The sequence below is a fragment of the Hemitrygon akajei genome, chromosome 11, assembly GCF_048418815.1.
Source record: "Hemitrygon akajei chromosome 11, sHemAka1.3, whole genome shotgun sequence".
NCBI classification, from domain to species: Eukaryota; Metazoa; Chordata; class Chondrichthyes; order Myliobatiformes; family Dasyatidae; genus Hemitrygon; species Hemitrygon akajei.
In genome coordinates this window covers 14,794,715-14,822,549 of record NC_133134.1, presented here as the reverse complement: position 1 = coordinate 14,822,549, position 27,835 = coordinate 14,794,715, and the positions used below count along the sequence as shown (strand labels likewise).

General features: G+C 42.5%; 2 protein-coding genes across 7 annotated transcripts in view; one reads left to right on the top strand and one right to left on the bottom strand.

The window, feature by feature from the left end:
* LOC140735330 (5'(3')-deoxyribonucleotidase, mitochondrial-like) overlaps positions 1-25,436 on the bottom strand; it is a 35,004-nt gene extending 9,568 nt beyond the window's left edge. Inside the window, exons 1-5 of one of the 5 annotated variants that reach the window (XM_073060249.1) lie at positions 25,309-25,436; positions 19,641-19,951; positions 10,290-10,390; positions 10,139-10,199; positions 4,800-4,914 (exon numbers count right to left, since the gene is read on the bottom strand). In XM_073060249.1, coding sequence (XP_072916350.1) covers positions 4,800-4,914; positions 10,139-10,199; positions 10,290-10,390; positions 19,641-19,913 — 550 coding nt within the window. In that variant the 5' untranslated portion in view covers positions 19,914-19,951; positions 25,309-25,436. Of the gene's footprint in view, positions 1-4,799; positions 4,915-10,138; positions 10,200-10,289; positions 10,391-19,640; positions 20,240-25,308 lie in introns of those variants that run through there. The other 4 variants (XM_073060250.1, XM_073060248.1, XM_073060251.1 and 1 more) reach the window with 4 other exon arrangements.
* The window catches only part of cops3 (COP9 signalosome subunit 3), a 37,576-nt gene continuing 35,135 nt past the window's right edge, over positions 25,395-27,835 (top strand). For both annotated transcript variants that reach the window (XM_073060245.1, XM_073060244.1), the window contains exon 1: positions 25,395-25,519. In XM_073060245.1, coding sequence (XP_072916346.1) covers positions 25,465-25,519 — 55 coding nt within the window. In that variant the 5' untranslated portion in view covers positions 25,395-25,464. The remainder of the gene's footprint in view (positions 25,520-27,835) is intronic.

Genomic DNA, 27,835 nt, shown 5'->3' with positions numbered 1-27,835 from the left:
TAAACTTTGCTCCTTCCCACCTAAGGCTTTGAGATGCCTTCTTGAACCAGTGCATTCCTCCTGGTGAAGTGCTGTGGGGAGGAGTTCCATGGTTTAGATAAAGGGCTGTTGATATACTCATGCCAGAATGTTGAGTAACTCAGAGGGGAATCTGTAAGGCAAGTTGGTGAACCTGTGTGTCTGCTGGCAGGGACCAGGGATTTGGGAAGCACTGCTGATACCGACTGTCCGAGTATCTGCATCATGTTCTGTACACGCGGAGCAAGATGTTGCTGATACAGACTGTCCAAGTACTGGCGTCGTGTTCTGTACACACAGCCAATGCACCTCAGTACCTCAGTGATGAAGGGAATTAATGTTCCATTTTCCCTGTAGCCCTTCAATTTATTCCCCTGGACACAACCCCATCAGATCCTGTTTGATGTTTTTGCTATTCACCTACACCAAGGGGTAACTTATAGCCAACCATCTCACTTACCAATATGTCCTTGAGACGTGGGAACTAATTACGAGTACCTGGTACAATGGTCACAGGGAGAACATTCCAACTCCACACAGACAGCAGCTAAGGTTAGGGATGTTGGAGATGTGAGGCAGCACATCTGAGGGAGTGTTGGGATTTGTCAGGTCGGTTCAAGAACCTGATGGTACTGGGGAAGAAGCAGTTGTTGAAACTTGAGGTTTGGGACGTCAGGCTCCTGTGCCGCCTGACTGATGGCCGCATTGAGAAGAGGGCATGTCCCAGATGGTGGGAGCCATTAATGATGGATGTTTCCTTCCTGAGACAACAACTCTTGCAGACGTCCTCGTGTCCTCAAGCTCTCAGGAATGTTTTCCCTTTATTACAAAATCTACTCAATTAATAAAACCAGAATTAACTGGACAAAGCTTTCCAATGAAAGGCCACTGACCCGAACCATTAACTCTGTTTCTCTCTTCATAGATGCTGCCTAACCTGCTGAGTGTTTCCTGTTTTTATTTCAGAATTCCAGCACCTGCAGCTGTTTTCAGGATATCGTGAGAGGACACATTGTAGCTTAGACTGGGATAACGTTTGTGTCTCCACTGGAATAATAATTCACCTGCTCACAAAGTTCAAAGTAAATTTATTATCAACGTAAGTATATGTCACCATATACTACCTTGAGATTCATTTTCTTGCAAGCATTCGCAGTAGAACATAGAAATACAATAGAATCAATTAAAAATTACACACAAAGACGGACAAACAACCATCCTCTAAACCGTATATGTCAAACTCAAGGCCCGCGGGCCAAATCCGGCCCGCGGTGGAATTATCTTTGGCCTGCGAGATAATATCTAATTACTATTAAAGCTGGCCCGAGTAATCGAAGCGCCTATGGCGTATGATATGGCTAATGCTGAGTTTATTCAGGTACCAGGTTTTCAGGGTTTTTAGTGTTTATTCGGCAGTCTTCTTCATAAGAAACGGAATTTGTAAAGTGAAACACTTTGTAGTTATAGCAGAGACTGAGACACATGAGAGCAGGCTGAAAAAACGGAGGCAACGAAAGCTGCGTTCGCACGCGTCCGACTGATCCGGCCCGCATGAAGCTGCATTTTGCTCAATCCGGCCCGTGACCTAAAATGAGTTTGACACCCCTGCTCTAAACAATGCCCTGTCCAGCTTGGTTTAAGATCTCGCCCAATGGGACAACTGCTGGCAGTGAAGCACTCCCCTAGTACCACACACTAGTATCAGCTCAGACCTGTTTTGGTCAAATCTCTACAGAGGGACTTGAATCCACAACTTCCTGTCTGGGGGAAAGAGTTAAAACTAAATTTATAGCTGTCTCTGCCTTTTCTAATTTGGGTTTCACCTGCGAAATAGGCGCTCCAGCTAGTTAGTGACAACACATCCACTGTGTTTTCAGCATTGTGAAGTAGGCAAAGTCTCCAGCGCAATAACAATAAACCACAATATCTGATATGGCACTGATAACAGAAAAATAAAATTTACAGAGTCTGAATCAGACACTATAAAATTCCAGCAATACAGTGCCAACCTGTAAATCTGTGCATTCTAAAGGTAGTAGATAAAGCCCAGTCCATCACAGTTAAAGCTCTCCCCACCACTGAGCTCATCTACAGTGAGCGCCATAGCAGGAAAGCAGCACCCATCATGAAAGACCCCACCACCCAGGACATGCTCTCTTCTCACTGCTGCCATCAGATAGTAAGTACAGGAGCCTCAGCACCCACACCACCAGGTTCAAGAACAGTTACTACCCCGCAACCATCAGGCTCTTGAACCACAGTGGATAACTTCACTCACCTCAACACTGAGCAGAATCCACAATCCTTGAGCACACTGTCAAGCATTCTAGAACTCATATTCTCAATAGTTATTATTCAGCTGTCTTTTATTTACTATTTTGCAATTTGTAGTCTGTCTTTGCTGTGTGCAGTTTTGCTCTGCTTCTGTTGTGTTTCCATGTGTACTATCAATGCCTGCATGAAAATGAATCTCAGGGTAGCATCGGGTAACAAACGTACTTCAATAATAAGTTTACTTTGGACTTCTGAACTTACTGTTCTATGTTTAAAGTCTGAAGTAAATTTATTATCAAAATACATTTATGTCACCATATACAACCCTGAGATTCATTTTCTTGTGGGCATACTCAATGCATCCATAATAGAATAATAACAATAACAGAATCAATGAAAGACCGTATCTCTTGGACAGGCACATGGATGAAAGAAAAATAGAGGGGTACGGGGTAATGTGGTTTTAGTACTTTTTTAAAGGAATATATGGGTCAGCACAACATTGAGGGCCAAAGGGCCTGTACTGTGCTGTAGTATTCTAGTGTCTAGTACCAACTTGGGCAGACAACCAGTGTGCTAAAGTCAACAAACTGTGCAAACACAAAAAGGAAGAAAGAATAATAATAAATAAATAAGCAATAAATATCGAGAACATGAGATAAATCCTTGAAAGTGAGTCCATAGTTTGTGGGAACATTTCAGTGACGGGGCAAGTGAAGTTATAACTCTTTGGTTCAAGAGCCTTTTGGCTGAGGGATAATTAACTGTTCCTGAACCTGGTGGTGTGAGTCCTGAGGCTCCGGTACCTTCTTCCTGATGGCAACAGTGAGAAGTGAGCATGACCCGGGTGGTTGCGGTCTCTGACGACGGATGCCGCTTTCCTGCAACAACACTTCATGAAGATGAGATCAATGGTGGGGACGGCTTTACCCATTATGGACTAGGCTTATCCACAAAGTTTTTATAGAATTTTTCGTTCTAGGGTATTGGTGTTTCATTGTTCCTGTTATTGTTATCATTCAATTATGGATTTATTGAGTACGACTGCAAGAAAGGCAATATACTCTCCTATACACATCTATAGAAATTTGTCAAAGTTTTAGATGTTATGCCAAATCTTTGCGAATTCCAAAGGAAGTAGAGGTGCTGTTGTGCTTTTCTCATAATTGCACTTGCATGTTGGGCCCAGGACTGGTCCTCCGAAACGGTAACACTGAGGAATTTAAAGTTGCTGACCCTCTCCACCTCTGATCCTCCGATGAGGACTGGCTCATGGACCTCTGGTTTCCTCCTCCTGAAGTCAATAATCAGATCCTTGTTCTTGCTGACATTGAGTGAGAGGTTGTCATGGCACCTCTCAGCCAGATCTTCAATGTCACTCCCATACGCTGATTCATCACCACCTTCGATTCGGCCAGTAACAGTGGTACCATCAGCAAACTTGAACGTGGCATTAGAGCTGTGCCTCGTAACACAGTCATAAATGTAAAGCAAGTACAGCTGGGAGCTAAGCATACAGCCTCGTGGTGCACCTGTGCTGATGGAAGTTGTGAAGGAGATGTTGTTGCCGATCCAAACTGCCTCTGGTCTGCAAGTGAGGAAATCGAGGTTCCAATTGTAGGAGGTATAGAGGCGCAGGTCTTGAAGCTTATTGATTAGTTTCCATAGGATGATGGTACTGAATGCCGAGCTGTAGTCAGTGAAGAGCATCCTGATATATGCATCTTCACTGTACAGATATTCAGGATTCAATGAAGAGTCAATGAGATGTCATCTGCAGTGGAACTGTTGCTCTGGTAGGCATCCAAGTCGCTTCTCGGGCAGGAGTTGATATACTTCATCTCGGTGGATGTAAGTGCTACTGGACGATACTCATTGAGGAAGGTTACCGTGTTCTTCTCAGGCACTGATATAGTGAGGTCTGCTTGAATCAGGTGGGCACCTCAGACTACCAAAGCAAGGGGTGAAAGATCTCAGTGAGCATACCAGTTATTTGATCAGCACAGGTCTTTAACAGTTGGCCAGGAACCATGTCCAGGTGGTGGGTTCACACTCCTGAAGGCTGCTCGCCTGTTGGCAGAGACTGCTATCACAGGATCATCGGGGTTATGGGTGTTTGTGATAGATCCTCCTCGCCAAAACGAGTATAGAAGGCATTAATCTCATCTGGAAGTGAAGCTCTGTTGTCGCCTATGTCGCTGGATTTTACTTTCAAAGAGGTGATGGCATTCAAGCCCTGCGCAACTGTCGAGCAACCTCATATATTTACCTTCTCTATGTCCGACGGAAGTAATTTGTGAATGAACCACGTGATCAGATGAGCAGAACATCTTAAGATTCTAATACATTCCAGCAACCAAACCCAGTTTGTAACTGATAATTGTGTCAGAGCACTGCCAGGAAAGGCTTCAAGACTTTCATCACAGGAAGTCCTAATGATATTTCCTGGTTCTACTGAAGGTCCCCCGAATTCTGAATTACATGGATCTTGTAACCGAGCATATTACCTGATATATCTGGCTTGTCGTCTATCAGCAAGCTGCCGGATATCAATGTTTTATCCAGCGTTAGCACCATCAGCTCCAGAAACTCCTTCCCAAGATGTTTCTCTACCCATGCGTACTGTGAAAACAGAGTCAACATAGCACTTCATTCTTATCGCACTATTAGGAAATCATCAGATTGATGCAAGAAGCCGTGAATTTTTGTACATTCTTTTTATCAGTGCTGTCATTTCCCCCCACCTTTTAACTATGCACATTGTCAGTAAAGGAACATGCCTTTAGCCTGTAAAGACTATAGGAGTGTTTATGCCCCTTCCAATCCTTTCCCTCTTCTACCCCCCCCCCAATAAGTTCTTATTTCTTTTTTTCTCATGTTTCTCCAGCATTCCCTTAAATGTGTTTATGTTCAGACGACACAGGAGCAGAATTAGGCCATTCAGCCCATTGAGTGTATGCCCTCTGTTGCTAGACCCCCTACATCCTTTCCTCTTCGCGTATTCACCTATTAATATTCAATGGGTTTCACTCATTTTTTTTTAACTCCAGCGAGTACAGGCTCAGAGCCATCAAGCACTCCTCCTTTCATTCCTGGGATCATTCTCATAAAGCTCCTCTGGACCCTCTCCAACGTCAGCTCATCCTTCCTTAGATAAGGGCGCCAAAGCTGCTCACAATAGTTCTAGTGAGGCCTCACCAGTGCATTTATATTCTAGTCCTCTCAAAATGAATGCTAACATCGTGCTTGCCTTCCTCACCACCAACTCAATCTGCAATCATTAGGAAATGCTTATTTAGTTCGTCCTCCATATCCTTGTTCCCCATTACCACCTCTCCAGCATCATTTTACAGTGGTTCAATATCTTACTCTTGCTTCTCTTTTACCCTTTATATCTCTGAAGAAACTTACGGTATCCTCTTAATTATTGGCTAGCTTAGCTTTGTATCCCATCTTTTCATTCTTTATGACTTTTTAGTTGCCTCTGGTGGTTTTTAAAAGTTTCCCAATCCTCTTAACTTCCCACAAATCTTAGCTCAATATATTATACGCCCTCTCATTGGCTTTTATGTTGGCTTTGACTTCTCTTGTCAGCCACAGTTGTGTCCTCCTGCCCTGAGAATACTTCTTCCTCTTTGGCGTGTACCTATCCTGCACCTTCTGAATTGTTCCCAGAAATCCCTGCCATAGTGGGGTGTGTCAGGAATGGACAGGAGGAGGAGTATAGGAAACTGATACAGGACTTTGTGATATGGTGCAACTCAAACTACCTGCGTCTCAATGTCACCAAGACCAAGGAGATGGTGGTGGACTTTAGGAGATCTAGGCCTCATATGGAGCCAGTGATCATTAATGGAGAATGTGTGGAGCAGGTTAAGACCTACAAGTATCTGGGAGTACAGTTGGACGAGAAGCTAGACTGGACTGCCAACACAGATGCCTTGTGCAGGAAGGCACAGAGTCGACTGTACTTCCTTAGAAGGTTGGCGTCATTCAATGTCTGCAGTGAGATGCTGATGATGTTCTATAGGTCAGTTGTTGAGAGCGCCCTCTTCTTTGTGGTGGCGTGTTGGGGAGGAAGCATTAAGAAGAAGGACGCCTCACGTCTTAATAAGCTGATAAGGAAGGCGGGCTCTGTCGTGGGCAAAGTACTGGAGAGTTTAACATCGGTAGCTGAGCGAAGGGCGCTGAGTAGGCTACGGTCAATTATGGAAAACCCTGAACATCCTCTACATAGCACCATACAGAGACAGAGAAGCAGTTTCAGCGACAGGTTACTGTCGATGCAATGCTCCTCAGACAGGATGAAGAGGTCAATACTCCCCAATGCCATTAGGCTTTACAATTCAACTGCCAGGACTTAAGAACTTTTTTTTTTAAAGCTATTATTAATGCTTTTTGAGTTAGTGATTTAGATGCATATCATATTATTACTGAGTTAAGTACTGTATGTAATGAGTTTTTGCTACAACAAGTGTATGGGACATTGGAAAAAATGTTGAATTTCCCCATGGGGATGAATAAAGTATCTATCTATCTATCTATCTATCTAGTGTTCCTTTCCAAGGAATTTTGGCCTGCTCCTCTCTCATGCCTCTGTAATTCCCTTTACTCTATTGTAATACTGATACATCTGACTTTAGTTTCTCCTGTTCAAATTGCAGGGTGAATTCTATCATATTATGATCACTGGCCCCCAGTGTTCCTTTACCTTAAGCTCTCTAATCAATTCCAGTTCATTGCAGAACAGCTGATCCCCGAGTGGGCTCAACCACAAACTGCTCTAAAAAGCCATTGCATAGGCGCTACAGAAACTCCCCCTCCTGGAATCCAGCACCTACCTGCATATTGAAATTCCTCATGACTATCATAACATAGCTCTTTTGACTTGCATTTTCTATCTCTCCCATTGTAATTTGTAGACCACAATCGTAATACTGTTTGTGGGTCTGTATACAGCTCCCATTAGTGTCTTTTACCCTTGCAGTTCCTTAGCTCTATCCACAACAATTTAAGACTTTCCAATGTCATCTCTTTCCAATGATTTGACTTTATTTTTTTACCAACAGAGCCACACCATGCCCTCTACTTGCCTGTCCTTTTGAGACAATTAAACTCCTGACTATAATCTTCTTTCAGCCACGATTCAGTGATGCCCACAACATCATACGTGCCAATCTGTAACTGTGGTAGGAGTACAGCTTGTTCCATACACCATGACACCTTCAGTCCTGTATTCATCTTTTCAATTTTGTCCGCCTTTTACATTGCAGCTCATCCTGTTGACTGCAATTTTGCCATATCATCAGCCTCTCTTGCTAACAGTCTCACTACACACTGCCTCTCTTTGTAAGCGAACTACCTCACCCTCAGCACTGTCACTCCAGTTCCCATCCCCCGGCCAAACAACTCTAGCAAACCTGCCCGCAAGGATATTGGTTCCCCCTTGGGTTCAGGTGTAACCTGTACCTTCTGTACAGGTTGTACCTTCCCCAGAAGAGATCCAAATGATCGATAAATCTGAACCCCTGCCTCCTACACCAGTGCCTCAGCTACACATTCACCTGCCAACTCATTCTATTCTTAACCTCACTGGCACATGGCACAAGCAGCAATCCAGAGATTACTGTGCTGGAGTTTTTTCAGCTTTCTATCTAGCTCCCCAAAATCTCTTGTCAGGACCTTCTTACTTTTCCTACCTCTGTCATTGGTGCCAATCGGTACCAAGACTTCGGGCTGCTCACTCTTCCCCTTTAGAATGCCATAGACTCAATCAGAGACATCTCTAACCCCTGCGTCTGGAAGCAACATACCATCCGGGTGTCTTTATCGTGTCCACAGAATCTCATTTCTCTTCCTCTGACGATGGAATTTCCTATCACCACTGCAGTACTCTTCACCTCTCTTCTCTTCTGAGTCACAGCACAGTCTCAGTGCCAGAGACCTGGTCACTGCAACACCTCGCTGTGGGTCATCCATCTCATTAGTATCCAAAATGGTATACTTATTATTGAGGGGAACGGCCACAAGGGTACGCTGTAGTGGCTACCTATTTTCCTTCCTTCTCTTGAGACACCCAATTACCTGCCTCCTGCAACCTATCTACCACCTTTTCATTCGCCCTTAGGAGCTGAAGGTCATCAAACTGCAGCTGCAGTTCTTTAATATATTCTCTGAGAAGATGCAGCTTGGTACACCTAGTGGAGATCTGGTTATCGGGGAGGCTGAAGGTCTCCCAGGATTCCCACATTTCACACACAGAACAAAACAGCCCCGGATCCACTCTCACTACCCTACAGTGCCCTAACAGATGAAGAAAGAAGAATAAAGAAAAAAAGAAACTTACCAGATACCTACCTTTCCCAGCCTGATCTCGCTCATGCCTGATGAGCCAAAGCCACTCTGGAAGTGGTTCACTCAAAACAACGGCCATTCCAAGAATGGCCGCTCCACACGCACCTGCCTTATTTTTATTCGCTCTTTCTAATGAATCCTGCTCAGTGATTGGTTGCAGTCCAACTCCAAAAAATTGCCGTGCAGCACTGCCTTTTTAAATCTTGTTCCACTTGAAAAAGTCCTCCCCTACTTCGATCAAACATTTGCCAGAAACACTTGAGTTGAGGTGAGGATGGTCCATGCCTATCCTTTCAATCACCTACAGAATTTTAAAGCCCTCCCAACCCCTCTTAACCCACCATTTGTTTTCTCTTATCAAGAGAAAAATCCCATCTTTACCAACAGACAAGTTGGCTACTTATTACCATTCTGTCAAATCTTTCGGTATCTTTTCCTTTTATCACTGTATAATGTGGAGACAAGAACTGTGAATGTGTGGTCTAACCAATATTCTAAACATCTTACGGAACTTGCCTGCTCTGCATTTACCACTCTCTAGAGATGAATATCAGTACGTTCTTTGCTTTTCAATGACCCTGATTAATTACGCTGCTACATTTAATGTTGTGTGTCTGCAGAAAGCTCAGTTCCTCCACTGGATTTTGACATCTACTCGCCTTTGAATAGTTGACTTACTTATTATTATCAAAATATACCACCTCACATTTATCCACAGCAAATTTTACTTCTCATAAACTATGGCCAAAACAAAAAGGACATTTGTATTCTAGTTTCATTCTCTAGCACGAGTTCCTGCACATCATTCTTACAAAATTACTTATTTAAGCTCCAAATGGTTATCCAGGGAAAATATATCCACAATGCATCCAGAACATTTGTATTTCTGTTCTTCCTAAATGTGTTCAGGATTTAAGTACTTTTATTTACAATTGAATTTCTTTTTGCAAACAGCATTTTCTTTCAAGCATTCTAATGTGCTTGGTGCCAGTCTATTTTTTAATTGCTAGATGCATGTGTGGGACAACGTTCATATTTCCATGAGACCATAAGACACAGGAGCAGAATTTGCCATTCAGCCCATCGAGTCTGCTCCTCCATTCAATCATGGCTGATTTATTATCCCTCTCAACCCCATTCTCCTGTCTTCTCCCTGTGACCTGTAATGCCCTTACTAATCAAGAACCTATCAACCTCTGCTTTAAATATATGCAATGAGTCTGAATTCCACAGATTCACCACCCTCTGGCTAAAGAAATTCCTCTTTATTGCTTTTCTAAAGAGACTTCTTTCTATTCTGGTCCTAGACTCCCCCACTATAGGAAGCATCCTCTCCACATTCACTCTATGTAGGCCTTTTATTACATTATAGCTTTCAATGAGATCACCCTCCAATCATTTTTCTAAACTCCAGTGAAAATACCATCATTTCAGTATATACCTTGGTAAATATTTAATCTGTTTTCTTGGTTGACATTTTTGCATAACTCACTTTTTCAAAAGGACAGTGATCATACTTCCTTATAGGGCTGGTGCAAATGAACACGTCAGTGCTGTGAAAAAGAAAAGCAGACACATAATATCACTACAGAAATCTGGTGGAGTTCAGCAATAAGTGAAACTGTTTTGGAGACTTGACTTACTTTTTCATGTTGGCCATTTCTTTCACTGCCTCCACTGCTCCTGGAAGGGGATCAAGTTCAATGAAGAAGTTCTTCGACTCCCATATGCTTACTGCTTTCTCCTGTGCGATTTTAATTTAAAAATACAAGAATATTTTAATTAGAAGTCAAGTTCAATTGATGTCATTTATATAACTAATATCCCCTACATTGTCACTAAATAAATGAATTCAACGTGGGGTGCTGGATATGAAATATTCTTCTTCTCACTGCTGCCAACAGGACGATGGTACAGGAGCCTCAGGACCCACACCACCAGGATCTTGAACCAGAAGGAAGAACTTCACTCACTCCATCACTGAAATATTCCCACAACCTATGGCCTCACTTTCAAGGATTCTTTATCTCATGCTCTCAATTTTTATTGCTTGTTTATTTATTATTATTTTGGGTTTTTTCCTTCTTTTTGTACACATATTTGCACAGTCTGTTTTCTCTTGTACGTTGGTTGTTTGACCATCGTGTTCATGTGCCGTTTTTCATTGATTCTATTGGGTCGCTTTTTACTGATTGCCCGCAAGAAAATAAATTTCAGGATAATATATGGTGACATATGTACTCTGATAGTAAACTTACTTTGATCTTTAATCTACTTGCATTGGATGTGACCTAGAAATTATGCATACTATTTCCACCCAAACTGTGCCACCACGCTCAACGATAGCTTCTATCCTGCTGTCACCAGAGCATTGAACAGTTTCCTACTACAATAGGAAGAACTCTTGACCTGATGATCTACACCATTGTGATCTTGCATCTTATCTTCTGCCTGCAACACCCTTTCTGAATCAGAATTAAGTTTATTATCACTGACTCAGTGGTCTAGTGGTTAGTAGAAAGCTTTACAATACCAGTGACACAGGTTCAGTTCCTGCCGCTGCCTCTAAGGAGTTTGTACGTTCTCCCCGTGACTGCATGGGTTTCCTCCGGGTGCTCCGGTCTCCTCCTACAGTCCAAAGATGTACTGGTTGGTAGGCTAATTGGCCATTGTAAATTGTCCCATGATTAGGCTAGTGTTAAATTGGGGGTTGCTGGGTGGCAAGGCTCAAAGAGCCAGAAGGGCCTATCCCACTCTGTATCTCAATAAATAAAGAAAGTTGTTGCTTTGTGGTAGCAGTATAAGGCAAAGACATAAATTACTAAATTAACAGTGCAAATAAAATGAATAATGCTCTTGGATCATTCAGAAATCTGAACAGCAGAGGGGAAGAAACTGTTTTTGAATTGTTAAGTGTACGTTTTCAGGTCCCTGTACCCTTCCTGATGGTAGTAACGAGAAGAGGGCCGGTCCCAGATGAAGAGTTTTCCTTTGTAACACCTCAATGCACTATGGTAATGAAAAGATCTGTGTGGACGGCGTCCAAAACAAATTTTCTCACAGTACAATACCTTGGTACATGTGACAATAATAAGCCTATTTACCTGGCCACAAATACAATGAGTGGCACTTTATTAGGTATAGGTGTGGAAGCCAGTGTGGTCTTCTGCTTTTGTAGCTTGTCCACTTCACTGTCAAGCATGTTGTGCATTCAGAGATGCTCCTCTGCACACCAGTGTTGTAAAGCCTGGTTATCTGAGTTACTGTTCCTGTCTGTCAGCTTGAACCAGTCTGACATTCTCCTGACCTCTCATTAACAAGGCACTTTTGCCCACAGAAATGCTGCTCACTGGATTTGTTTAACACACCATTCTCCGGAAACTCCCAGGAATGCAATGAACCAAGTCACGCAAATACCGATTGCTTCATATTCTGAATCCTAGCCAGCATTGACAAGCAAAAGTAAAAAAAAAAGATCTTGTTGAGTTTTACGTACACGACGCTGGAAGAACTCAGCAGGTTTTTGGGCCGAGAAACGTTGGCTACTCTTTTCTCGCGGATGCTGCCTGACCTGCTGAGTTCTTCCAGCATTGTGTACGTATTCTTTGATCCACAGCATCTGCAGTTGTATTTTTCTTGTAGAGTTTTGCCGGAAACTCCAGAGACTGCTGGGTGTGAAAATCCCAGATCAGCAGTTTCTGCGAATCTCAAACCACTCTGTCTGGCACTGGCAACCATTTCAGAGTCACTTAGATCACATTTCTTCCCCATTCTGACATTTGGTCTGAACAACAACTGAACCTCTTGACCATGTCCGCATGCTTTTATGCATTGAGTTCCTGCCACATGATTGGCTGAGTAGATACTTGCATTAACGAGGTGCTCAACTGTACTGTACCTAATAGAGTACTAAGTGAAAGCAAAATCAGCAGATGCTGTAAATCTGATATAAAAACAAAATGCTGGAAGCACTCAGCATCAGCAGAAAGAAAAGCAGAGTTAAATGTTTCACATCAAAGACACCTCATTCTGAACAATTCTCTCAAAGGGTCTTTGACCCTAAACATTAACCATGTTTTTTGTTCCACTGTTGCTACTAGACCTGCTGTGTTGCTGAATTCTGTGTTTTTATAAAACAATATTTGAATACAGCATATAATGTAATGAACACAAATGAAGTTCTTTTTGATACAGGATGAATTATGTAAGTCAGAAGGCAAAACTCTACAAGAAAAATACAACTGCAGATGCTGTGGATCAAAGAATACGTACACAATGCTGGAAGAACTCAGCAGGTCAGGCAGCATCCGCGAGAAAAGAGTAGCCAACGTTTCTCGGCCCAAAAACCTGCTGAGTTCTTCCAGCGTGGTGTATGTAAAACTCAACAAGATCTTTTTTTTTTTACTTTTGCTTGTCAATGCTGGCTAGGATTCAGAATATGAAGCAATCGGTATCTGCGTGACTTGGTTCATTGCATTCCTGGGAGTGAGCCAATAGGTTGCGGGTTCATCCCATAAGATCATAAGACATAGCGCAGAATTAGGCCATTTGGCCCATCGAGTCTGATCTGCCATTCCATCATGGCTGATTTATTTTCCCATTCTCTCTGGAACTTTCGATGCCCTTAAATAATTAAGAACCTCCCAACTTCCACTTTAAATATACCCTTTGACTTGGCCTCCATAGTCACCTGTGGCATGTATTTATGACACCATTACAAATCAAAAACATATCAACCTCACCTTTAAGTATACCTAACAACCAGGCCTCCACTATCTATGGCAATGAATTCCACAGATACACCACCTCTGGCTAAAGCAGGGGGTTCCCATCCATTTTAATAGACCAATGGTTCATTAAGGGGTCTGTAGACCCCTTACTGATGGGGTAAAGAACTTGCTCCATAGCTCTGTTCTGAACAGAGCTCCTTTTATTGTGAGGTTTTCTTGTCCTACACTCTTCCCACTATTGAAAACATCTTCTCCATTTCCACTCAATCTAGGCCTTTCAATATTTGACAGGTTTCAATGAGATTCCCCCTCATTCTTCTAAGCTCCAGTGAGTACAGGCCCAGAGCCATCAAACGGTCATATGTCAACACTTTTATTCCCTCTGTCATTGGAACACACCATCCATTCCAACATGTGCTAGCTGTGCATGGAGGGGGTTGGCTGTAGTGCAAAAGAATGACATACAGGTACTTTAAAGATTAGCTTTATTTATCACTTGTACATCAAACAGAGTGAAATGAGTCATATGCGTCAGAGGTGTAGTATTTACTTTGGGATAACAAAGAAGTTGGAATTAGATGACTTAGTTACAAGGTAGGATTAGGTTACAGGTAAGGGGAAATCAGCAAGGATTGTGCTGGGCAGCCCAGCAAGTATTGCTGTACTTCTGGTGCCAACACAGCATGCTCACAACTCACTAACCCTAACCGTTGCCTTTGGAATGTGGGAGGAAACCAGAGCACCCGGAGGAAACCCACGCGGTCTCAGAGAGCCCCTTAGTGACGGTGGCAGGATTCACCCCTCGACTGGTGATAGCTGGCGCTGTAAAGTGACAGCACTAACCGCTACACAGCTGGGCTGCTCTACACTTTCCAGTAAGGCAGAAACCCTGCTTTCAAATTGCTTTGAGCTCGTTTTTCCTTACCTCTATTACCTAATCCCACCTAGGAACTAAGACACCTAATTCCAACTTTTCCTTTATCCCAAAGTAAATACTGCACCTCTGATGACCACATCTTCAACTACTGAATGGCTGAATTCTGGAATTCACTCTCTCCACTTCTCTTGCCCTGACTGCTCAGACCCAGAATCGCATTGTGTGGATCAAAATCAATTTTCATTGGATAAAGCACCTGAATGGAGACTGAGCTAAAGGGAACAAGCAAAATAGGATTTACTACTATTAACTTAAGAGTGAATTGTGGGCTAGACATGGAGAATTTTCCGATCAAAGTCAAAGTCAAATTTATTACTGAAGTATGTAGTTGACATCATATACTACCTTGAGATTCATTTTCTTGTAGGCATTTACAGGAAAATGCCTCAAACAAACTCTTCTCCCTCCTGCCATCTGGCAAGAGGAACCGAAGCATTCGGGCTCTCACTACCAGACTGTGTAACAGTTTCTTCCCTCAAGCCATTAGACTCCTCAATACCCAGAGTTTAGTCTGACACCAACTTACACACACACACACACTCAACTGAACACCACTCCACTACCTTTGCAATTTTTGCTCATTTCTTTCTCAATTCCTGCTAAAACATTGTTTACATCATTTATTATTATATCGTAATTTTCCCTTACTGTGTCTATTGTCTTGTTTAGTAATTATTGTACTGTCTTGCACTGTTCTGAGCACTTTATACGGTCCCGTGTAGGTCTGAAGTCTAATGTAGTTTTGTGTTGTTTCATGTAGCACCACGGTCCTGGAGAAACGTTGTTTTGTTTTTACTGTGTACTATACCAGCAGTTATGGTTGAAATGACAATAAAAGCGACTTGACTTGAAAATAAAGAAATACAATAGAATTTATGAAAAAACATACAATGACTAATAATCAGCCAATGGGCAAAAGACACATTGTGCAAGTAAAATAATACTGAGATCACAAGTTGTAAAGTTCTTGAAAGTGAGCCAGCAGTTTGTGGAATCAGTTCAGAGCTGAGGTGAGAGAAGTTACCCATGCTGGTTCAGGAGTCCGTTGGTTGTAGAGTAATAATTCTTCTTGAACCTGCTGGTGTGAGATGCAAAGTTCCTCTACCTCCTGCTCGACGATAGTAACAAGGAGTGAGTTTGGCCTGGATGGGGCAGAGAGGGGGTTCTTGATGATGAATGCTCTTTCTTGTGGCAGTGCTCCATGTAAACATGCTCAACGGTGGGGAGGGTCTTGCCTATTATTTATTTATATAGAGATAACAGGCGAAACAGGCCCTTCCAGCCCAACAAGCTATGCCGCCCGGCAACCCACCTATTTTTACTGACACACCGAGCTGTAATAGCGTTGTGCTATCTGCTACACTGCCTGTGATGGACTGGGCTGAAACCAACCCTTTCTGTAGACTCTTCCCTACTATTCCCAGCCGTGATACAGCCAATAACGATACTCTGCACTGCGCATCTTTAGTGATTTTTAGTGTTGTGCTGAACTTAGTCCTAAGTAGAGGTACAGTACTGTGAGGATCTGTAGACTAGATAGGGGAAGCAGCAAAAATCCTTCGCTTTCAAAGCTCCATATAAACTATAGCAGTTCATCTTTAAAAGACCAAAACAAAACACCCATTATTATTTTGTTAACGTTGCATCCTTACAAAGATGTGTTCAAAATAGCTTTTAGTTTTCAATGTTTCCATCTTCATGAGGTCCCACTTTCAGTGGTTATTGGAGTTGTATTGAAGTCTTACACACACACACACGTACATATATAGGGTGTCTATGACTTTTACACATTACTGTATTTGTCAATGTGGAGGAGAAAGCGAGTTAGTAAATCTGGCAAGCGCAAAGGACATTAGGAATGGCGAGGATGGAGTGTCGCGGGAGGGATGTGGGACGGGAGCAGAGGAGAAGTGCCGGGGTGGGAGGTGGGAGTCCTGAGTTACCAGGAAAGGTCATTCGATTCCAAACAATTGGTTTATTAATCACTACAGAATGCTTATCTGGTGCTTCCTGCTCCCTTCCCCTTTTCCCAGCTGTGATTCCCCTCTCCTTGCCCCCTTCCCACTCTCAGTCCATAACAGAGACCCATATCAGAATCAGGTTTATCCTCACTCACATATATCACAATTTGTTTTTTTTCCCCCAGCAGTAGTACAGTGCAAAATATAAAATTACTTAAGTACTGTGCTTGTGATGCTGCTGAAAGTAAGGTTTTCATTGCACATGAGAATAAACTCGACTTTCACAACTTTGGTCTTTCAAAAGATTTTACAGCTAAGAAAGTACCTTTGAGCCACGGTCACTTTTGCAACATGGAAAATAGCAAGTAATTTACACCAGTAATTATTGCAATAATGACCCAACAGGGTAGACAAGAGCTTCAGCTCTTAAACAGACCACGTGGCTTAGAAATGTCACCAGGATTCTGCACAGTGGAGCTTGAACTTTAAAACCTTTGACTCAGCACTGAAGGTACTAGCAGTGGACAAATCCTGATACGAGGAGCGAGGAGCCGCCAGAGGTTTGGACCATTTAAGCACCGGGCCAGATTGAAGAGGTCAGGGTGTCGGGGCCAGGCCAGTTTAGCTCGCTGTTCTACACAGAACCAAGGATAAGGCCCGTAACTAATGGGCTCCGGAATTGGCTACAATTGAGCTTCGTGGCTGTGGACTCACTTTAGTTGTTTGCATGATTTGTTTTTTTCCCTGCACGTGTGTCTGACCATCCTTTTAAAAAAAAAAAGGGTTCTATTGAGTTTCTTTGGTTTTGTGGCTGTCTGTAAGGAGACGAATTTCAGGGTTATTATACATACTTTGATAATAAATGTACTTGGAATTTGACATTCAAAATCTCACAACAGCACGTGATTGGCCTCCCAGCTTCCATACTTTTCAAATACTAACTCTTCCTGAATCCTGAACATTTCTTCAACCACTCTTCCCACAACACTGTTCATTCCTTATAACATCAATTTACACTCTGTCATCATTTATTAGTGCAGAAGGTTGTCATCATTTGCAAGGGGCCATTGGCAGAATAAATAGCTGGGCTGAGAAATGGCAGATGGAGTTTAAACCATCTGCCATTTCTCAGCTCAACTCTGTGTGAAGTGATTTACTTTGGAAGGATGAATTTGCACGCTGAATACGGGGTCAATGGCAGGATTTTTGGGGTCGATGTCCACTGATCTCTCGAAGTTTCTGCGCAAATTGATGGTGGTGTTAAGAAAGTGTGTTGGCCTTTGTTAGTCGGGAGTTTGAGTTCAAGAGCCGTAAGGTAATGTCGTAGCTCTATAAAACCTTGGTTAGACCACACTTGGAATTGTGTTCAGATCTGGTTACCTCACTATAGGAAGGATATGGAAGCTTTACAGAAGAGATTTGGCAGGATGGTGCCTAGATCAGAGAGCATGCCTTACGATGATAGGTTGAGCAACCTAGGACTTCTCTCTGGAGCACAGGAGGATGAGAAGTGACTTGATAGAGGTGTACAAGCTGGAAAGAGGCATAAATCAAGTGGGTAGCCAGAGAATATTTCTCAAGGCAGAAATGGGTGATATGAGGGGACATAATTTTAAGGTCATTAGAGTATGGAGGATTTTTTTTTTCTTTACACAGAGAGTGGTGGGTGTGTGGAATGTGCTGCCAGGGATGGTGATAGAGGCAAATACATCAGGGATATTTAACAGACCCTTCAATGGATAGAAGAAAAATTAAGGACTACGCAGGAGAGAAGTGTTAGATTGATCTTGGAGTAGGTTAAAAGGTTGGCACAACATCGTGAGCCACAGGGCCTGTACTGTGCTCTGTGATTTAATGGTAGGTTCTATCATTGTTCAAGGATGTGCTGGGGGAGGTGGATCCCACAAGTATCACTATGCTTCCAGTCTTGACGTAGCACACCCACAACTTACTAACTCTAACCCGGACGTCTTTGGAATGTGAAAACCCATGTGGGGAGAATGTACAAACTCCTTACAGACAGCGCCGGGAAGTGAACACTAATCGCTGTAAAGCTACCATGCCACCCTCTACATAGCACCATCCAGAGACAGAGAAGCAGTTTCAGCGACAGGTTACTGTCGATGCAATGCTCCTCAGACAGGATGAAGAGGTCAATACTCCCCAATGCCATTAGGCTTTACAATTCAACTGCCAGGACTTAAGAACTTTTTTTTTAAAGCTATTATTAATGCTTTTTGAGTTAGTGATTTAGATGCATATCATATTATTACTGAGTTAAGTATTGTATGTACAACAAGTGTATGGGACATTGGAAAAAATGTTGAATTTCCCCATGGGGATGAATAAAGTATCTATCTATCTATCTATCTAATGCTTTCTACTTCTTGTATTTATCCAGCACTTTTCCCCGACTGCTTTGTAGTGAAGTTTCTTCTTGTTTGGAACTGCGGTCACTATTGTAGCAACATTACCTTGCAAAAAAGACTAGATAATCTGTTTTACCTCCCAGAAGTGATGGTTGGGAGATTAAGAATGACTGGGTGATTCTTTAACCCTTCTTCAAAATAACACTGTATAATATTTTGCAATCATTTAGTTTGAGTGGTCAGGCAGTAATGAGCTCTCTCTCTCATTACCACCATCTCTTGTTAGATAAAACAGTATAGTACAGCAATCTGTTAAAATTCCAGACAGAAATATGGACCAAATTAGACAACTATCCCCCAAAAATTAAAGAATTGCTTAATGAAATAAAAAAAATAGACAGCATGCTAGCATTGCGTTTAGTGTAACACTTTACAGTGCCAATAATTCACACTAATTCAATTCTCTCTGCTGTCTGTAACAAGTTTGGACATCCCGGTGTAATCATGCAGCTTTTCTCGGGTGCTCTGGTTTCCTCCCACATTCCAAAGACGTACAGGTTAGTAGGTTAATTGGTCACATGGGTGTAACTGGGCGGCTCGGGGCCCGTTAGCATGCTGTACCTGGAAGTATGATTAAATAGAACACGCTGTGAAAATCTGCAGGCCGGCGATAAGATTTCTCAGTGCCTCTTTCCTCACACGTGCTGCCAGACTGTGGGGAAGACGATTTTCAGGGTTGTATACTTCATACATACTTTGATGATAAATGTACTTTGAACTTGAACCGACCTGATATAATTTCAGAGTTCCAGCACCTGCGTTATTTTTTAAACCGCTGAATTTTATTAATTGCTCCTTTTCATTTATTCTATCAACATGAACCAATCAATTTGATCAAAGATATTGCTGACGGAAGATCTGGACACCTTTCAATGTGCAAACTGGCCAGCTTGATGCAATACTCTATATCTTTAATTTCGCGTAACATTTCACTTACACGCAGATCGGGCTGCAGCTGTCCGTACTGTTCGGAAACCCAGAAACCTCTGCGATCCGCCAGCTCAATGAACGGCTCCTCGGGATACGCGACCTTGTACTTTTGCAGGAATCCGCCCTCAAAATCGGCCAGCACCCCGTCCATGTCCACCAGCACCCGCAGCCTTGGGCTCCCTCCTGCATAATGCGGCACTGCGCTGAACGACCTGGCCGATGCGCAAAGCAGCTTGCTCCCCGAACTCCGGAGAGTTGCAAACCCGCTCCCGAAAATCATGCTGTGTCAAAGGAGGACGACGTGCCCGAAATAGCCTTCTGCCTCAAGGCACGGGGGAGAGAGAAAAGAGAGAGAAATAAATATATTATTTAGCCACGTGCAAATAATGCAAACAACCGGATAGATACCCCCATGCTTGTGTGCACTTTGGCCAGTGGGTTCAATGGTTACTTGCGAGGGCACCGCGGGAGCTCGCTTTGCAGTGGGCGCAATGGTGGGAGTTCACTCCTCCGTTATGTAACGCGAAACAAACCCGGACTGACCCACCCCACAACAACACTGAAGGACCCTCGCAGATTATTGAGAAAACTCTGACTGTTCTGTACCCCTCCGGAAATTACGCCCTAGAACAAGCACTCAGCGTTTGCTGTAGGACCAATGAACGCAGCCCAATCGGTAGGCGGGATCAATTTGTTTTGTTTCCTTAACGAACAGAAATTTCCATGTGAGGATGTTGAAAACAACATGGGGCAAAATGCTGGATGTTTAATCGCTGACAGAAAATAAACACGAAAGTACCCTTCTCCGGAGATGCACTGACTTTCCACGGACAGATTTGGTATTGACAAACTGTGTTGGAGAGTATATTGCATCAATGCCCCTGACAGGTGGTGGATTCAGTCCAGTCCCTCACGGGTAAAACCCTCCCCACCACTGAGCGAGCACATCTGGGAGGAGCATCCATCATCAGGGACCCCATCACCCAGGTAATGCTCTCTTTTCACTGCTGCCATCAGGGAGTAGGTACAGGAGCCTCAGGACTCACTCCTGAGTTCGGAAACAGCCATTAGGCTCCTGAACCAAAGGGGATAACTTCACTTGTCACAGCACTGAATTGTTCCCACAATCTATGGCTCACTTTCAATGACTCTTCATCTTATGTTTTCTTTATTTATTGTTTGTTTGGTTATATATTTATTATTTTTCCCGTTTTTGAATTTGCAATCCATTGTCTTTTGCACACCGGTTGTCTGCCCAATTGGTGCAGTCTTTCATTGGTTCTGCTATGATTATTGGATTTATTGAGTATGCCTGCAAGAAAACAAATCTGTGTTGTATATGGTTACATATATACACTTTATTACAAAGTAATAAATTTACTTTGAACCTTTGAATATATTGTCAAATAATGACAGACAACTTGTAAAGAGACGTTATGCAAATTTCATGTGGCAGATAATATTTTGGATGTTATTTAAACATACAATTTTTAATGTTAAAAATTAACATAGATTTGTTAATTATACAGATTTGTTAATTTAACATAGATTTGTTTAATGTTAATTCCTATGTGTATGTATATACAGTATACATATCTCATATATATACACACACACAAACCTCTAACAGTGGAATAATTACTAATTGTTTTCCAAGACAGTGGCCAGTCTTGTCCTTTGCTTTACTCATTCTCCTCTTTACTTGATCACTCAGAAACATTGTAGCACGTGAAGGCCATTTGGCCCTTCGAGCCTTCCCTATCATTCAAAGATGCAATATAATGGCGGATTCTGTATCTTAATGTGATATCCACACTCTCTCCACGTATTCGTTCACTTACATCTACCTACCTACTAAAATAGACTCAGAGACTTGATGTGGTACAGAGTAACCAGGGTTCATCACCATTTGGCGACGATTATTTTTCCTCACTTAAATCCTAGTTGGAATTGGAATTGAGATTGGTTTAGTATTGTCACGTACTGAGATAGAGTGAAAAGCTTGTCTTGCATTCTATTCATATACAGTGCATTGAGGTACAATGAGGTAAAATGATAAAAACACAATGAAGTGAAACGGCTACAGAGAAACTGCAGTGCAGGTAAATAATAAGGTGCAAGATTATAATGAGGTAGATTGTGAGGTGAATAACAGGGAACAATTTGCTACGCTTATGACAGCAGGATGGAAGCTGTCCTTGAGCCTGACGGTAGGTACTTTCACAATTTTCTATTTTCAGGGTCAGAATCTGGTTTAGTATCACTGGCATATGTCATAAATTTGTTGTTTTTGCAGCAGCAGTACATTGCACTACATAATAATAAAAACTGGAATAATAGTTTCAGAAAATATACATATATGCATACACACACAAATATATATATATATATATATATATATATATATGTTAATATGTGTGTGTGTGTGTATATATATATATAAAAGTTAAATTAAATAAGTAGTGCAAAAAAGTTGTGAGGTAGTGTTCATGGGTTCAATGTCCATTCTGAAATCTGATGGCAGAGGGGAAGAAGCTATCCCTGAATCATTGTGTGTTCCTACAAGCTCCTGTACCTCCCTCTAATGATAGCAATGAGAAGAGGGCATGTCCTGGGTGATGTGGGGGGGGGGGGGTCCTTAATGCTGGAGAGGCTAGTGCCCATGGTGGAGCTAAATGAGTTCACAACTTTCAACAGCTTACTTCGAGCCTGCACAGTAGCACCCAATCCCCATACCAGATGGTGATGGAGTCAGTTCAAAGCATCTTAGCTGCATCCAACAGAATGTTGTATGGTCCTAATCATCACAATTCTGCTCCCTTCTTCATCTTAAGATCACATCTTGAAAATCATGAAAGCACTATTACTTACTGGCAAAGGGATAAACATTGGCCAAAACCTTGGAAAAACCACCCATGCTTTTCTGCAAAACAACGTGGCTGGGAACTTTTACATCTGCCTGAGAACTGGTAGGGTTTATGTATCTCATCCAAAAGGCTACAGCAAGCATCAGCCCAAAAGGCTGAGCTCAAGTCCCTGGCTTAGGAGAGGATTTTTCAACGTCCCAATTCTGAAGTTAAACTTGAAAGAATCAGTAACTATATTTCTGCACTGCAGGTCATTCATCTGAAACTTCCTCTATCCCCAGAGACCATCCAGTTCGCAGTTTCCAACATAAAACAATCAAGCAGTACACAAGACCACAAGTCAAAGGTGCAGAATTAGGCCATTTGGCCCATCGTCTGCTCTGCCATTCCATCATGGCTGATTTATTATCCCTCTCAACCTCATTCTGCCTTTTCTCTGCAACCTTTGACGTGCTTAGTAATTAAGAACCTATCAACCTCCGGTTTAGGTAACTTTGCCTCCACAGTCATCTGTGGCAATGAATTCCACAAATTCACCACCTTCTGGCCAAATTCCTTCTCATCTCTATTCTAAAGGGGATTCCTCATTTTGTGAGGCTGTGCTCTCTGGTCCTTGACTCCCCCACTATTAGAAACATCCTCTCCACACCCACTATATCTAGGCCAGGGGTCGGCAACCTTTTTGCCTCTGTGGGCCGGATCGCATATTAATGAGCAGATGGTGGGCCAGATAAATGCCATAAAAAACTTGAAAAATGGGAATTAAATACATCTAGTTATGTTTTGCCTCAAATTAATGAATAATGCATGCTAGAAAATCATTTGTGCTTAAGGTTGCCTACCCCTGATCTAGGCCTTTCAGTATGGTGAGGAATGGGTCTTTTGGCCCACAGTATCTGCACCGAAGGTGATGTTGAATTAGGCAGAAATTTATAGATGGTATTTGAGTTATGCCTAGCCACACTGTCATGTGTACACAGAGTAGAGCAGTGGGTAAGCACACACCCCTGAGGTGCACCAGTGTTTGCCAAACTATTCATCTATTTGCATGCAGAATTGGGGTTAATCTTTGGCAGAAGAAATCTTCCTTTTCCATTTAATCATGTGACATGAATGTAGAAATAATCCTAAATATAAAAGTGCGGCAGATGCTAGAAATTTCAAAATAAGCAATTTTGTCTGCAATTCTGGTTGCACCATTACAAGAAAAATGTTGAAATGGAACAGAAATGGAAATGGTACAGAAGAGGTTTACCAGGATGCTGCCTGGTTTAGACCGAAAGAAGCTGCAGAAGGTTGTAAATCTAGTCGTCTCCATTTTGGGCACTAGCCTACAAAGTACCCACAACATCTTCAGGGAGCGGTGTCTCAGAAAGGTAGCATCCATTATTAAGGACCTCCAGCACCCAGGGCATGCCCTTTTCTCACTGTGACCATCAGGTAGGAGATACAGAAGTCTGAAGGCACACACTCAGTGATTCAGGAACAGCTTCTTCCCCTCTGCCATCCGATTCCTGAATGGACATTGAAGCTTTGGACACTACCTCACTTTTTAAAATATACAGTATTTCTGTTTTTGCACATTTTAAAATAATCTATTCAATATATGTAATTGATTCACTTATTTATTATTATGTTGTTTATTTATTATTATTTTTTTCTCTCTCTGCTAGATTATGTATTGCATTGAACTACTGCTGCTAAGCTAACAAATTTCACGTCACATGCCGGGAAAATAAACCTGATTCTGATTCTAGTCCTGACGAAGGGTCTCGGCCCGAAACGTCGACAGTGCTTCTCCTTATAGATGCTGCCTGTCCTGCTGTGTTCCACCAGCATTTTGTGTGTGTTGTCTGAATTTCCAGCATCTGCAGATTTCCTCGTGTTTGCTGATTCTGATAACCATCATTAGAAAAATACTGGTCTTTCAGAATTTTTATAGATATATATAGCTACTATGAAGACGTGCATGGTGGTGATTTGAGTGCTCTACCCTCCCAGCTAATGAGGACATATTCTCTCCCTCTCACTCACTGCTCCTGAGGGAACGTCCTTGCATCTGAGTGATCTCTCTCTCCCTTGATGCTGTCGGAGGTTGGTGTTGGAGCAAGGTTTAATCATCGTGATTTGTAGGTTGGACTCAATTCATGCTTATGATGTGTTCCTAGTTTCTAATTGCTCCTTTTTTTTGCTTTTTCTTGGGCGAGTTTTAAATCAGGGTACTGCAGATAGTGAAGACTGGGCTGAACTGAAATATGTCTCTTGATTTTGTGTTTTATATTCTATGTTTTCGCTTGTTAGGAGTACAGAGAAAATTTACAAGGATGTTGTCAGGACAGGTGGACCTGAATTAGAAGGCAAGATCGAGTAGGTTAGAACTTCATTCCCTAGAACATAGAGATTGAGGGGAGATTTGATAGAGGAATACAAAATTAAGTTGGGAAGACTACAACTGAAGGTTAAGGGTGAAAGGTGAAACATTTAAGGGGAATATGAGGGGAAACTTCACTCAGAGTGTAGAACAAGCTGGCAGCCCAAGTGGTGGATGTGCTTTCAACATTTAAGAGAAGTTTGTATAGCTACATGGATAGTAGGAGGATGGAGAGTTATGCTCGGGTGCAGATCAATGGGACGAGGCAGCTCAAATGGTTCGGTATGGACTAGATGGGCTGAAGGGCGTTGCTGTGCTGTAGTTTTCCATGATTCTAAGTTTGCTACAGCCATTAGTGCCATACTAAATCTCTTTGCACTATTTATTTTGTAATTTGCAGTAGAATTGCACTACTGCTGCGGAATAACACGACATACAGTGATAATGAACCTGATCTGAATGGAAAGTTGTTCCAGCCTGGGCTCCCTCCACCTCCAGCCGCTTGGCGTCGCCCGTGAGCAGGCAGCGAGATCTCGCGAGAGCCATCTGAAGAGCCGCGTTTGAATGAGGCGACAGGGAGGCGGCTTGGCGAAATGGCGTCCGCCTTGGAGCAGTTCGTCAACAGCGTGAGGCAGCTCTCCTCGCAGGGTAAGAGACAGCGAGTCTGCGGCGCTCAAGTCCCTCGTGTTCCTCTCACTCCGATCGGGGCAAAAGCGCGCGGCGATGCGGTTACCGCCCCTTCGTTGCCTACCATCACTGTCCCGAGAGGTGGTCAGTGCACCGGCAACGCCGGGCCACCTGCTGAACCTTTGCTTCGTCTCACTAATGGAGTTCTGAAGAATGATAAAGGCGGTGAAAGAGACGACAGCAGCCCTCTGGCCCCCGCCTCCTTCAAGGTGGAAGTCGGGGGAGAGGGGGGGTGGTGGTGGTTGTCTTCGCGGCCTGTTTACCTCAGAGCCCAACGCAGGAAAACCCCGCCTCTGTCCTTCGCCGATTGGCTGCTCATGAAAGATTGACTTTAGCATCTGTGGGCGGAACTCTTCCCATTGGTTTTGGCGGTTGTCAGTCCTCTTAGCCCCACTTCCGGTTCATGATCTTAATTTACTGATGTTGGGCCTAGCTATGTACCAGTTGTATGAGGAGGCAATGGATGCCCTCCAAGTATTTTTAGAAAGCATATTAGATTATATTTAACTTTATTGTCATTGTGCCGAGTACAGATAACAACGCCAATGAAATGCAATTAGCATCTAAGCAGAAGTGCAAAAGAGTAGTATTATTTACAAAATAACTGCGAATAAAGAGTTAGAATAATATAACAGTACTGAGACAGAACAATATGGGTGCAATACTGCTTAGCGCTGTGAATATCAGTATAATTCCTCATGTAAGTGATTATTGCAATGCCAGTCTCCTGCTACAATAGGTTGCTTGCCAAGGATGATACCAACTCACAATGATCAGTTTACACAAACACATGTGTCACCTGGTTGTACACTCGTTCAGTTTCAATTAAGAGTAGCACACAAAGCTATGGAGGTACTTAGCTGTTCAGACAGCATCCGTGGGGGGAAATGGACAGTTGAAGTTCCAGGTCAAGAACCATCATCAGGATATCATTGACTCTCCACTTCCTTCCACAGATGCTGCCTGACCACTGAGTTTCTCCAGCACGCTGTGTGTTGTTCCAGATTCCAGCATCTGCATTCTCTTTGGTCTTTGTTTCAATTGGGATAGCCAACAATATGAACAGTGTAGCGTAATCAGAAAAGAATAAGAATTCAATAAAGAGGTGGTGATAAATCTTGTATTTGTTTTAAACCTCTCATGTCCATTTCAGAACGTTTTAAATGCATAACATTTTTTGAAATGTAGCCATTTTTCAAATGAAAGCAATACAGAATATAACAGTTTTGGATGGTGGTGATAAATCTTGGCCAAGGCAAGGGAGAATAATACTGGTGTACAAAATGACTCTATAATGAAAGAGGATTTCATTGAAACCTATTGAATGTTGAAAGGCCTAGAGAGAGTGGATGTGGAAAGATATTTTCTGTATTGGGGAGTGTAAGACCAGAGGGCACTGCCTAAAAATAAAGGGACATTCATTTAGAATGGAGATGAGGTGAAATTTCTTTTGCCAGAGGGTGGTGAATCTGTGGAATTTGTTGCCTCAGGGTCAATTCATTGGGAGAAGTTGATAGTTTCTTGATTAGTCAGAGTGTGAAAGGTTGTGTGGAGAAGGCTGGAGAATGGGGTTGACAGGAAAATGGATCAGACATGATGAGCTGACAGATTAGACTTAGGCCAATTGCTCTAATGCTGCTCCATTATCTTGTGATCTTATGATAAGAGGCATAGATTGAGTGGATAGACAGAGACCTTTTCCCAGGTCCGAAATGGCTAATACAAGGGGACATAAGGAGAAAAGTGTAGGGCAGTGTCAGATAATTTTTTACATAGAGAGTGGTAGGTACATGGAATGCACTACCAGGAGTGGTGGTAGTGGCAGATGCAGTAGGGTTACTTAAGAAACTCTTAGATAGGCACATGGATGATAGAAAAATGGAGGACTATATAGGAGGAAAGGGTTAGGATGATAGTGAAGTTTAAAAGGTTGGCGTAACATGTGAGCTGAAGGGCCTATACTGTGCTGTAGTGTTTTATGAATGATAGAGTAGGTGCTCCTAAGTAATTTCCTCAGGCTGGGTATTGTGAAGGAAGTGCTTGTGTTTCAGGAAAAGAGCATTGGTATTTAGGATTGAGATGTGAGAAAATCTTTGTAATTCTCCAATCAAGATGGTTATGGTTATATATTTTGAAGAGCAGGACATTTATTCTCAATATCTTAGCCAATGTTTATTAAAGCAGTTAGACATGGACATACTGTAATATGTATTAAAACAACTAGATTCTTAATTGTGTTGCTGATTGTAGATTTTTCTGGTGTGCAAATGTAAATTA